The sequence below is a fragment of the Pseudocercospora fijiensis genome, assembly GCF_000340215.1.
Source record: "Pseudocercospora fijiensis CIRAD86 unplaced genomic scaffold MYCFIscaffold_5, whole genome shotgun sequence".
Lineage (NCBI taxonomy): Eukaryota > Fungi > Ascomycota > Dothideomycetes > Mycosphaerellales > Mycosphaerellaceae > Pseudocercospora > Pseudocercospora fijiensis.
The window spans coordinates 3,213,603-3,226,661 of NW_006921536.1; the positions used below are offsets into that span (position 1 = coordinate 3,213,603).

Here is a 13,059-nt window from a genome sequence, read left to right on the forward strand (position 1 = left end):
CTTCGGCTAGAAGTACTTTCGGCGTATTAGGTCTATAGTCTTAGCTATACTAAAGTGTCTAGCTAAAGGGTCGCCGTAGTATATACGTATTAGTTACGTATATAAGGCGTAGTCCTTAGGGACATATAGCGTATCGCTGTAATAAATAAGGTTACTACGGCGTAAATAGCTAGGCGGGAGGTTAGAACTACTTAACGAGGCTAAGCTACCTAACGGTAAGCTTGTCTCGTATAAGCCTCCTCCTCTCGCTTGCTCTAGCTACTATAAAGTGCGTACGAAACTAAGGATTATATTAGGCGTCTTGTAGTAGGGCCTGTTATTCCTAACGATAGTAGCCGCTACTCTTGCGGGACTGCTAATAAAACCCTTGCGTTCCGCTAGCGCTATACTAGCGTCTCGCATCCCTATATATATAATAGAGATGCGTTTTATAATCGGCTCGATATCCTTAGGCAGATTTAACTATAGAGCTAGTTTCGACTACAATATAGGGAGAAGATTGTTTACCGCCTGCGACTCGCTCTCGTAGTCGCTACGTCGTAAAGGTATATCGGCTAGATTTCGTTTACTAGCCCGATATTTAATAGTAAAGTTAAAAGGTATAAGGAAGGTCGCCTATCTTGCCTACCTTCCGACAAGCTACTTTATCTTTATAAAGCTCTTAAGATTAGCGTAGTCGACAACTACGCGGGTCGTATACTAAGCGCTATCGAGGTACGGGCGCTAATGCTTAAAGGACTCGACAACCGCTAGGAGCTCCTAGTTATAGGTCTTATAATTCGTCTTAGCTAGAACTATTTTTCGTAACTAGAAGGCAATAGAGTACTAGTTCCTATCTTCGCTTTGTTATAATATAATCCCTACTAAGGCGAACGTAGAGGCATCGGTTTCGATACGTAGGGGCTTCGTAGGATTATAGTATCGCAATATCGAGGCCGAGCTAAAGGTAGCCTTTAGCTAGCGGAACGCTTACTTCTCGCTTTCGCCCTACGGGACCTACCCTAGCTTTCGGCTATTTATAGCTCCTTTCGATAGAGCAGTTAGTAGTATAACGATCTAGGAGTAATTAGGGATAAACCTCTAGTAGAAGTTATAGAATCCGAGGAAGGATTGAACCTCTTTTAGCGTTAATAGGCGAGGCTATTCGGTAATAGCGTTTACCCTACGCTAATCTATCGATATGCCTTCGGTACTAACGATAAACCCGAGGAATTCGACTTCTTTCTTCTAGAAGGAACATTTCTTTCTATTCGTATATAAGGCGAACTTCCGGAGCCGCGTAAGGATAGCGCGTACGTCTCGTACGTAGTCCTCTCGCGTTTTGCTATAGATAAGAATGTCGTCGAGGTAGACGATATAGCAAATGTTAATAAGGCTAGCTAATGCCCTATTAATATATCCTTAGAACGTAGTAGGGGCATTAGTAAGCCTAAAAGGCATTACCTTATACTCGAAGTGCCTATACCGCGTATAAAACGTAGTCTTCTACTCGTCGCCTCGCTTAATATAGATACGATAATACGCATCCTATAGGTCTAAGGACGTGTACTATTCGGCGTCCTTAAGCCTATTAAGCGTTTCGCTAATAAGGGGTAGGGGGTAACGATTTTTGATAGTAATCTCGTTTAGCCCCCTATAATCGACATAGAGTCTTAGACTGCTATTCTTCTTTAGTACGAACAGGATCGGCGTACCCGCCTCGCTTATACTAAGCTAGATCTAATCGTTGTCTAAGGCTAAACTTAGGTAATTACGAAGGTCGCTAAGCTCTCTTCCTAAAGAATAGTAGAGAGGTTTATATAGCGGCTTCGTTCTAGGGATTAGGTCGATCGTATACTCTACGTCTTCGGAGAGCTTGCGTCTCGCTTTAGGCGTTATTATAAAGACGTCTTCGAAGTCTTTAAATTCTTCTAGTAAGGAGGAACCTTTAGCAATGTCGCGGAGCTAGCGAACGCTAATCGCGTATACGTATAGAGCGTTACGTATATCCTTCTAGAATTCCTATAGTTCCCGTACGCGTATCGAACGCGCTACGGCTTCGTTCCTATAGGTCTAGGCATCTATCGAGCTATCGACGATTACCTTTTAATCGCGCCTCTAAGGCCTACTAAGAATAATATTAGGGAGGGGCATCTCGAAAGCGTAGAACACTCCGGTAGTAATACGTTCTTAGCCTATAGAGTCGGCGATCCGTAAGCGTAGATAATACGCTCCGTAGTAGTATCCTCGGTCGCCCTAGAAACTATCGGTACTAGGTAGTACGGCATTAACAATCCGCTAAGGCTAGTATCGTAGAACGAATTCTTAAGATACTATATTAATATTAGTAGTATTATCTAATAAGCATTCGACGGACACTTCCCCTTCTTATATAACGATTGCTCCGCGTACGCGTCCCGTAGGTACTACTACTACTAAGCTACTTAGTTGAGATTCCGCACCTATCCCTAGCTCTTAGGAGGTACCTTGTCTTTTCCCTTAGCCTTTAGGTCGTTCTTCTTTTCCTTAGCGTTAGCGGCTACCTTACGTACTATAGGGTTATCGTCTTTCTAGAGATAGTAGTTAGGGTATACGTTCTTATAATAGCCTTTCTAGCGATAGCTATAATATTCGACCTTGCTAATATTATACCTGCCTTGCGAGTTATCGCCCTTCGTATGCTTTCCGCCTACGCTACGGTCGCGATTTAACTGCTGCTTACGGGCCTAACTATTAGATCGACGCTTCTTACCTTTACTACCTCCGGTTTTATCGTAGTTACGATCCTTGCGTTTGCTAGATAGCTTATTAGGGGTCTCGATGTACGTCGTAAGCTCTACGAGTTCGTAACGCGTCGTTAGTACCGCATAGTATTTAATAATCGCGCTACGAATCGCCGGCTAGAGTTTAACGAGGAGATAGCGGATCCTATACTCCTCGCTATAGTCGCTAAGTTAATTTTTAAGCACTACGAGCTTAAGGGCAAAGCTTTAGACTAACTGTCTCTTACGCTAACGGGCCGCCTTATACTCGAGGGTTACGTCTAGTATACGGTTTATAGAGTCCCCGACGTAGTCCCGATAGAAGGTTTTAAAGTCCTAGTAGGTGTAATTTTGTAGGTCCTTAAGGCTGTTTTTATTATGCTATCGCTCCTACGTATCGCCTACGAGGTATATAATACTATAAAGCACCTTGCTTTCGTCTATATAATAGGTAGCTCTAGATAGTATAAAGGTAATAGAAAGTTCTCGAAGGAATCGCCTCGACTCCTTAATTATATTGCCTTTAAAAGGCTTAGGTTCCTTTAGGCGAGGCTTAATAGCCGTAAGACTAGCGACTACGTAGCTTATACTAGGTATAGGGGCTACGCTTAGCGCACTTCCGGAAAGAGGTAGTCGATATAAGACAGATTTAGCTCTCTAAGATTTAGGCCTCTAAATCGACTTGTTAGCTAATTCTTCCTCGTCCTTATTATCGTCGTCGCCTAGGGATAGAGTCCTTATAAGACTCTCGCTAGCGGTACCGCTACTCGGAGCTAGCGCATCGCCGGCGTCCCTAAGGGTACGAAGTCGCGCATTCTCTCGCTTAGCTTCTTAAGTCTAGACTTCTAGCCTAAGCACTTCTTACTTAGCTAGAAATCGTTCGAGCTATAGGCGGGTCGCTTCTCGGTATACCTAATATTCGGCTTCGTTTTATTGTATCGCCGCGTTGTTTTCTAATACTATAGGCGCTCCTAATATATTATTCTACGCGTTTCCCGCGCCCGGCGCGTTCGGATCGCTTGCGTTTATCTTTCGGGGTTCTATAGGCCGCTACGAAGGGTAGACAGTTTAGAACTATAAGAAAATAGGTATATAGCAACGTATAGAACATCCTCTACTAATCTTAGTAGTAGATAGTAGAACTAAACCGTGCCTTTCTTAGAATAGGGCAGAGCGTTTACTATTAACTAGGCTACGTACGGATAGTATATATACTAAGCTAGTAACTAAGTATATCTATACGAGCGACCGAGCTTTTCCGCGTATACGCTAAGCAGGCTTTACGCTAGCGTAGTAGTACTGCAGTATACGTAATAACATTACATAATTGTTATATAGGCTTACTAAGGTAGGATAGGAGACTTTACTTAATTAGGTTCTTATACTTTTATCGATATATCGCAGTTCTCGAAGAGGTATAGGACCTAGTTTATCGTAGCGGCGGAATATATAGCGGCGGCGGCAGAAGAGGCGGAAAATAGAAGTACTAGTAACAATACCTCGAATTAGTCTATACTACTAGAAATACGGCTTCGTTTTAAACGATATATAGCCGAATAGCGGTTAGAGAACACACACACCGCTTAGCAACGATCTACTAACAAATTTGTTAGGCGGGCGGTATGCGGGGGTAATTGAATCCTCCGACGATCACGTGTGGCCAGAACTTTTCGAAAACACAGTAGCAGCAGCGGGATGGGAGGTGGTGTTGTTGGCGATCAGGACGCGTCGAATACGTCAACGCGAAGAAGAAGTCTTGGCAAAACCAGTCAGCCGTGATTTCTTCCTGACTTCCTCTGTCTATCTGCCTCACCATTACAAGATCACAACCTCTTCCAGCATGCGAGTATGACCGGTATCGTTGAATGCGCTGACGTGTATGGCGAGCTGCACCAAACACCCATAGCGGAGCTGCAGTGGCGTCCAGCAGCCTACGGCATCGTGATCAAGGACAAGCAGGTCCTGCTTGTGCGCCAATTTGGTGGCGAATACGATTTGCCTGGAGGTGGCGTCAACATTGGTGAAGATCCAAAGACAGCGGTGATGCGTGAGATTATGGAAGAGAGTGGCATCGAAGCAAAAGACCCTGTGCTACTCGGCATGGAGTCATCCCTATTCAGAGCCTCTCACTCCGACAACAAATCCTACCACAGTCTGCTTTTTTACTACAACTGCAGCTATGTGTCTGGAGAGATATCCATTTCGCATCTTGACGAGGTCGAAAGGCAGTATGTCGACACCGCTGAATGGGTTCGATTGGACCTAATTGACAGCATTAAAGTTTCTAGCACAGTTGACTACAGGCCGTATATCAAGCAAGCTTTTTCCGAGATGTAGGTCCGCAGTGAACCGCCGCATACCAGGTATCACTAGGAGAAGGGCAGAGGCTTGAGCAATTGGGCTTTGCTCTCAATACCATGGTCCAAAATGGGCCGCTTTGTGAATGAATGCAGACTTTCTTCTCCGTAGAGCGTCAGATGTAGGATGTACTTGTTCTGCGAAAGATATCACGCCTTCCTGTTGCTTCTCAGATCATCTGCGAGAGCAGAATACCTATGCTTGCCTCCATAGATTTGATTTGCCCAACAGATGCAGTTTGATGATGAGACATCCTCCAGCTATTGAACAGCCTCGGCTACACTTGCCAAAGGTAGAGACCGACCTTGAAATGTTCAGCCTGAAAATCCAGGCCAGCAGAACAGCGACCTCATCACTGCGATGCGCTCTCACTATGCTCAAGCATTCACGACCATGACGATATAGTACACCCCGAACCCAAACGACTCTCTCACCCTCCCGCCTACCGCCAAAATGTCCAAACAACCTCTCTCCCAAACCTCCGAAGACGAAATCATCAACCCAAAACTCAACGTCTCCTGCCTCGACTTCCTCCTAATCGAACTCGTCCCACTCGCCCAAAGAATAACCGAACAACTCCATGCACGCGAACAAGCCCTCATAGAAGAGTTCCAGAAAAGCAAGATTTTCAAAAATAACGATGATGCGGGAGACGCGAGCAAAGACACAAAAGCCCCAACGCCAGCCCCAACAGCAAGCGTAACAGGCACAGCAGGAGTCGAAACCAGCACAATCGCACCCGCCGGAGCAGGAACTATACACATGGACGATGAGACCCGCGAAGCAGTATTCTGGCGTTTAGACGGATTAGGATATCGAGTAGGACAAGGTCTTGTTGAGCGGTAGGTAGGCAGACAACCCCAAATCACTCTTCCTCCCACCCTACCTTTTCCACAAATCAACAAACCCAACTAACAACTATCTGTCTGTCTTTTCAAGGTTCTCCGCCAACAAACCGCGTCCAACAACCCCTCTCGACGCCATAAAATTCATCTGCAAAGACCTCTGGATTTTACTCTTTCGCAAACAAATCGATAATTTGAAAACCAATCATCGAGGAGTTTATGTCTTGACGGATGTGAGGTTTCAGCCTTTGAGTCGAATGTCTGTGGATCGCAGAGCTGGGCCGAAAGCTGGGGAAGATGCTTTGAGGAGGGCGCAGGCTGTGAGTGGATCGACTTTTTCTTTTTTCCGCATGTTGACGCTGAAGCTGACTGTCTTGACCCAATCCAGTTTCTTTACTTCCCATGTGGTGTTGTTCGAGGTGCGCTACAGGGACTGGGATTGGATGTCACGGTTACGGCAGAGACGACGGAGATTCCTTCTGCCACTTTTCAGATCAAGACGAAAGGTGCCAAGGCTTGAGAGAGGTGCAATTTTTGAACATTCGCTCTGAATTCCGAGGGCAAGAAGATCGGGCTCTCGGAATTGCCGGTACAGACAGGTGAGGCAAAGATCACCCTCCCAAAGTGCTGCCATATAAGCTCGGGATCATGCTAGCGCCTTGAACATCGACATGCGACGGCACAGCGATGGAGGTGGTCAGACACTGATCAGGATCACATGCCAAGCGGTCGAAGTGTTCAAGGCAAGGATACAGAATGTGCCCGATTTGATGCGCGCGGCCCCATAGAGGCCGTAAGCAGAGCCTTGAGATGAGTGGAAAGAAATTGGGAAATGGAGCGCCATGTCTGCAGGGAACAGCTTTTGATTCTCATGCATCGCTCTTCTAGCCCACGTACCACGAGTCATCATGGCCCGCGCGGCAGAGACTCCCAGCGTCTCGCATCATTGAGAAATTCCACGCTCCGTCTTTCTGAAGCAGATCAACACTGCCAAACTCTACTCCCTAGGACAACTGTCAGCACACTTCAGACAACAAGATCTTGACGGCCCTCACTTCTTTGGTGGATTGAGCACGAACTCAATACCCTTCTCAATATTGCCCTTGAGACCCTCGTAGCATTTGGTGAGAAGCTTCTTCTCGAAGTCATTGGCATCCTTGACAACATTGATTGCCTTCGATGCACCCTCCTTGCCGAGCTCGACTGGGACCGAGAAGTATTCAAGGCCGGTCTCCTTCACGATAGCATCGCCGCCGTCGATACCTGGAAGGTACACGAATGTTGGCTCAATGATACCAGACTGGCCCTTGGCAGCCTGCATGACCTTCTCTGCGAAGCGGAATCCGGCGTAGGCCATGGAGAGAGTGGCGGAACCTGCACCGTCCTTGGCCTTGACGACCTCATCACCACCAAACTGGACGCCTGGGGATGAAGTCAGTGAATGCGTACAGACAGAAAGACCATAATCTTCACTTACGAGTCGTGAGAGCCTCGAGCTTGTCGGCTGGGATCTCGACGGGTGGCTCAGCCTTGGAGAAGAGCGGCACAATGGTCTCGCCGGAGTGGCCACCAATGACTGGAATGACGGTCTTGGATGGGTCCTTGGTGCCGGTGATGCCCTGTACGAAGGTCTCGGCGCGGACAACATCGAGGGTGGTCACACCGAAGAGCTTCTTTGGGTTGAATTTGCCAGCCTTCTTGAGCACCTCGGCGGCGATTGGTACAGTGCTGTTCACTGGGTTGGAGATGACCAGAATGTATGCATCTGGGCAGTTCTCTGCAATGCCCTGGACGAGACCTTGCACGATACCGGCATTGATCTTGAAGAGATCGTCACGGGTCATGCCTGGCTTGCCTGCGAATCGTCATTTGTCAGCGCCGTTTTGCAAAAGGCGCATATGCTCCTTCCGACTTCTTCCTTATGCCAAGCCATTGGGCCGAGCTGCGAGTGTGCTCGGTGGTGTGTACCTACGTGGAATACCGGCTGGAATGACGACGATGTCGGCGCCCTTGAGCGCCTTCTTGAGACCCTCTCCATTCTCCGGGAGGTAGCCATCAATGGTGGCGACGGATGAGATGTGGGAGAGATCCGCGGTGACACCAGGGGTGTTCACGACATCGTAGAGTGACAGGTGGTCGACGAGAGGGCAGGCCTTGAGGAGGAGGGAAAGAGGCTGGCCAATGCCGCCGGCGGCACCTGCAACGACTAGTGATCTGTTAGCATTGAATCAAGCGTAGCAAACATTGCTTTGCTATGGCTGTCAGAGTAGTGATTGAAGGCGTGATGTTAGTGTCACTGCTATTCGCGCTGACGGGATTCTCAAGTGTGACAGCTGATGGCCGTAGCTGCCCCCCGAGGGAGCGGTGTGTCGACTGTGATTCAAATGAAGATGAAGATGAAGTGTTTCTCCTGCCCTGCCGTTGCCGACTACGTGAGGAAAGTGAAGATAGAGACTTACCGGCCTTCATGTTTGCTCTGGTGGATTTCTTCGGGATGTGTACGTGAGGGAAGTGTGGCCGGTCAATGGATCTCGGAGTTGATGAGGGAGGTCGAGCAAACGTTGATGAAGAAGCACAGTTTTACAAATAGGGTTTTGTGAGCTGTCTGGCGGTGGAAGCTGCAGCGTGCGAAACAGACCGCGGGGAGATTGATGGATAGTGGGGCGTGAGAGCACAGACCAGACCCTTGTCCAGATCTCCACCGCGACCGCGACGTCAACCTTGATGATGTTCAAAGTGAATTGCGCAATCGCTTGACCAACATCCATCATGGGCCGACTGCAGCTATACGTAGGAACTTCATAGCCGCTCTCACTCTCCATAAGAACCGAAAACAATACTTCTCCATCACCATTTCCTGACCCACTAGCACCTCACTACCGTGAAACACCCATCACAACTACTCACAATGACCACCTCATCACAACCAAGCACCGCATCCCTCCTCTCCGCCTCCGAATCCAGAATCTCCTGCTACGAACTCACAAACACCTCTCCCATCCCGGACACCCGAATCCACGAAATCATCACCCACACCATAAAACACGCCCCCTCATCCTTCAACGTTCAATCCGCACGAGCCGTAATCCTCCTGAAAACCGACCACGTCAAACTCTGGGACCTCGCAGACGCAACCGCGAAAAAAGTCCATCCGGAAGCTCATGAGAAAATGTTAGAGAAAATGATCTCGGGGTTCAGAGGAGCTTATGGAACGGTATTGTGGTTTGAAGATGATGAAGCACTTTCAGGACTTGCGGCGAAGAATCCGTTGTTTGGGAAGTTGGTGCCGAGTTGGGGAGATGTGAGTAATGGGATGCATCAATATGTTGCGTGGACGGCGTTGGAATTGGAAGGGTTGGGGTGTAATTTACAGCATTTTAATTTTATGGAGGAGTTCTCGGATGAGGTAGGTAAGACGTGGAATTTACCTTCGACGTGGAAGTTGAAGGCGCAATTGGTCTTCGGGACGCCGGCGAATGGATTGGTGAGGAGGAGGGAGAGAACGTATAAGCCTTTGGAAGAGAGGGTACAGATGTTTGGGTCGTAGCATAGTAGATGTTGAGCGAGGATATGTATATATTCTCATCTCGATTTTTTTGTAATGCCAACGCTTCTCATCTACAAACGTAGGAACAATGATGGAGCAGTGCTACCCCTCCTTAACATCACAATCGTCAGCAGTCTCGAAAAGCTCCTCGTACTTAACCGGGGTCTTCCTCAACCGCGTCGATCTGCGCCTCGTAGGCGGCTTCCGCGGCTTTTCACTCTTCACAGACTGCTCTGAAGAAGATCTCTTAGTCTCGTACCGCTTTGCAAGCCACTCCTGGGCAGGAACGGCTTCTTCCAACTGCAGAACCATCTTGGATGCGTTGGTGGCAGAAAGCTCCGGATCAAGCGATGGTCCCTAACCATTGCCTCCCCCGAAGGCATCCTGTTCGCCCTCTGCATCTTCTTCGCCACCTTGGGGATTTTGCTGATACTGCTGACCAATCGGCGGTTGAGGCTGCTGCGGTTGGCCGTACATCTAAGGCTGTCAGCAACTCAGCCTTTATCTTTGTATACGTGTTTGTGGATGGACTTACATTCTGTTGAGGCATGCCTTGCATTTGCCCCATAGGATATCCAGGAGTTTGTTGCGCGTACATGTTTGGATCGAACATCTGATTCCCGCCATACTGCTGCTGGGGTGGTGGATATGCGCCCATCTGCTGCTGGTACTGAGGTTGCTGCATGTGCTGTTGGTCCACGCCGCCAAACTCAGGCTGGCCACCCATCTGCGGAGGTTGCTGTTCCAGCGGTCCCGCCGTCGCACTTTGCGCATCCGGGACGGTATACGTACCCACGGGCGCATTGTACTCCGGTCTGCGCTTGTGAGATGGGGTCGCGTCTTCTCTCGGCACGATGTCAATGAGAAAGTCGAACATGTCACTCTTAGCAAGGGCGGATGCGATGTCACTCCGTTGCAGCGTGCGTCGCTTGTTCTCTTCTGCATGGATCCATGCGCGCATTGTGAGTTCGGTGATGAAGATGTCGCAGCCTTTGGCGAACAATATTGGTGCTTCGGCACTGATCATCTTAACCTCAGGATCGGCCTTCATGACTTTCTTTATCCGGGCCAGAGGTAGCTGATGCAGCTTGTAGTCGTGCTCTTCCGTCTCCAGTTTTGTCACTTGGTTTTGCCAGTAGGTATTTAGAATGTCCCTATACGGTCCACTCAGACCTTGCGACACATTCTGCCAGTGACCGGTAAATGTCTCTGGCGGCGGTGCATGACCTTGGGCAGCTATGGCAGCGCTTGCGCCGTAATGGCCGCCGTGGCCGGAGTCGTAGAGCGGTGCGCCATTCTTGCCATCATATCTCTTGGGCTGTTGCTGTTGCGCGGGTTGCTGTGGTGGAACGCCGCCGTACTGCATCTCGACGGTGTCGCGACAGCAGTGCGCACAATGCGCCGCGTCAATTTGGTCCCGAACAAGGCGCCGCGCAGAGGCGGTGACTGTCGCTCCACTCCAGAAGCTCTGCGCCCTACAATAGAACTATTCGTCCAAGTTGTGCTGAATATTGCTGGCAATGCGAATAGCCCTGCTCGTTGCGCGCGTCGCGTGGCAGGTCTTGCTGCTGCACACGTCTCTCGTCTAGGTGAATCGCGGTCAGTCAGTCTCCGTCAATGGCAGTGTCGCGATGCAGCAATCGTGGTGGCCGTCGCAGCAGTCGCGGTCGCGGTCGCGGTCGCGGTCGCGGGCGCAGTCGCAGTCGCAAGAGCGATGGCATCATTGCCATGGTGAGGCGATTGCAATTTCGAGCTGCGACGGCGCGGCGCTCGTATGTAAACAATCAACATGGAAAGCATACGTACTCGCTATCGAATGACGTTCGCGCTGTGCCCTTGCCGGCCTTGTCCAATAAGACGGAGTTGGAGCAAAATGTTGTTATTGGCTGGAAGGGGAGGCGAGTTTTGAGTGGTCGTGAAGGAGGCGCCTTAGAGACCAGACGCGCCAAGCGGGCAGCAGGTGGAGAAGTCACGAGGATTCTATCATGCAAGTGGCAGAAGCAGCCGAGCGTTCCCGACGGCACCGGCGACACCGACAGAAAGGTGATGTGAAAGATGGGAGATCTTGCAACGAGGGCGGTGTGAGGGATCAACGACATAAAACGTACGCCATGCCATCTGCTCACACAGAGCTAGACTGGCGCATGCAGAGATACTGCAGCTGCCGTGCAGTGCAGTGCGGTTTTCGGGGTTTCGGGGGCCACCACGCGCGCGGCACCTCCAGCAAGGCCTCGGATCGCATGTGAGGATATGCTATACCGCAGCGCCGCAATCGTCAGTGCAGTGACAGCAGCATCGCACACCGTCGGGCCTGCACTTCACCATCAGCAAACTGGATGGCGATACATATATGAGGCGGCAGTGCCATCCATGGGGAAGACGGGGCAAGCAAGAATGCCGCAGCGCGATGAGCTGGCATGGCCTGCAATGCCTGCAGCGCTCGCCGCTATCGGGCTGAGCCGACCAGGCCATCGAATCCTCTCAATGCGCTGGCAAGTCACTCGGTATCGCCGCCGCGTCGTGCAGCCGCCCGCCCGATGCGAACACAGCGCACCATCCGAGTCTATGCCATGCAGCACGACGGCATATCCTCGTCAGCCTTCCCGAGCATGCACGACTGCAGAAGCTTTCGCCTCAAAGACTTTGAAGATGGCGGGCAATGTTCCTGAGCTGTCAACGAGCATGGCGAAAGCTTCATTGACGCTGTTGTACTCGCTGGCCCTCCTCAACAGTGACAGTAGCGTGTTCGTGTCCCTACCATGGTGTTCAGTCGCGGACTCTCCACCATGACGCCGGCGGCATCATTATTGCTTTCCGTCCTCTCCATCACAGCTCCGTCATCGCCAACGGCATGTGAGAAGCGCCACCCAGGCAGCCCGGCAAGCATATCGAAAGGTGCAAGGCATGACTTCGCCGAGTAATAGCAGTTGGCCCTCTCAGACACACTGGGCTGGTCTCAGCCTTTGTCTTTGGAGCCGACAGTTTTTCTTTTGCGACACACGCTGACCTTCGTACCCTTTGCTTTTAGTCAGCGCACTTCTAATGTGTGCTCTTGACCAAGTGGGAAATGCTTGGGACCTTACGGATCCCGTGGGATCAGGACTCTGCTTCAACATTATCAGCGGCCGTACAATGCTCTTCGTCCGCTCAGGCAGAGGTCTCGAGAACTGATGCTACCATCTGGCGGTCTAGCTGATCAAATGCCCTCCAATGCACAATTAGAAGGCATATTCTAGTTCAGCCGACGGAATAATCATGATCGAGGTGAGTAAAGCTCAACAATCAATCTGAATCTTCAAAATCTCGTCAAGCGTGTCGCAGAATGCAGCAAGCGAGGCTTGGCTTCAAAGCACTGTTCACCTCTACCACTTTACCCTCCATATATTCGATGCAAAACCAGAGCAGAGTAGATGTCGAACTTATCATCATAGACAGTGCTTTGCCACGCGAGCCATACGTTCCAAGGATACAAGCAATACGCTCCTCCAGAAAAGCCTTCGCACAATCTACGAATGCACCTAGAACAGACGCCTTCGCTGGTCGCGCAATCTAAGTCATGCTCGCAATG

At 49.9% G+C, this 13,059-nt stretch overlaps 5 protein-coding genes across 5 annotated transcripts; 3 read left to right on the forward strand and 2 right to left on the reverse strand.

The window, feature by feature from the left end:
• Positions 1–4,589: 4,589 nt before the first annotated feature.
• MYCFIDRAFT_83601 (uncharacterized protein) lies at positions 4,590–5,078 on the forward strand (the record flags this gene model as incomplete). The annotated part of the gene is made up of 1 exon (XM_007929382.1): positions 4,590–5,078. One exon carries the CDS (start codon positions 4,590–4,592, stop codon positions 5,076–5,078), a length of 489 nt encoding a protein of 162 aa, XP_007927573.1.
• A 474-nt stretch (positions 5,079–5,552) lies between these two features.
• Positions 5,553–6,464, forward strand: MYCFIDRAFT_188929 (uncharacterized protein; the record flags this gene model as incomplete). The annotated part of the gene is made up of 4 exons (XM_007929383.1): positions 5,553–5,685; positions 5,848–5,941; positions 6,039–6,264; positions 6,333–6,464. The coding sequence occupies 4 exons, from the start codon at positions 5,553–5,555 to the stop codon at positions 6,462–6,464; spliced, it is 585 nt and encodes a 194-aa protein (XP_007927574.1).
• A 531-nt stretch (positions 6,465–6,995) lies between these two features.
• On the reverse strand, positions 6,996–8,747 carry MYCFIDRAFT_188930 (uncharacterized protein; the record flags this gene model as incomplete). The annotated part of the gene is made up of 4 exons (XM_007929384.1): positions 6,996–7,366; positions 7,422–7,799; positions 7,917–8,158; positions 8,743–8,747. 4 exons carry the CDS (start codon positions 8,745–8,747, stop codon positions 6,996–6,998), a joined length of 996 nt encoding a protein of 331 aa, XP_007927575.1.
• Positions 8,702–9,564, forward strand: MYCFIDRAFT_165301 (uncharacterized protein). Its single transcript, XM_007929385.1, has one exon. The coding sequence runs from the start codon at positions 8,853–8,855 to the stop codon at positions 9,489–9,491; it is 639 nt and encodes a 212-aa protein (XP_007927576.1). The 5' UTR covers positions 8,702–8,852; the 3' UTR covers positions 9,492–9,564.
• A 714-nt stretch (positions 9,565–10,278) lies between these two features.
• On the reverse strand, positions 10,279–10,776 carry MYCFIDRAFT_101201 (uncharacterized protein; the record flags this gene model as incomplete). The annotated part of the gene is made up of 1 exon (XM_007929386.1): positions 10,279–10,776. A coding segment is annotated over one exon (498 nt), but the record flags the coding sequence as incomplete, so codon positions are not given.
• Positions 10,777–13,059: the final 2,283 nt, after the last annotated feature.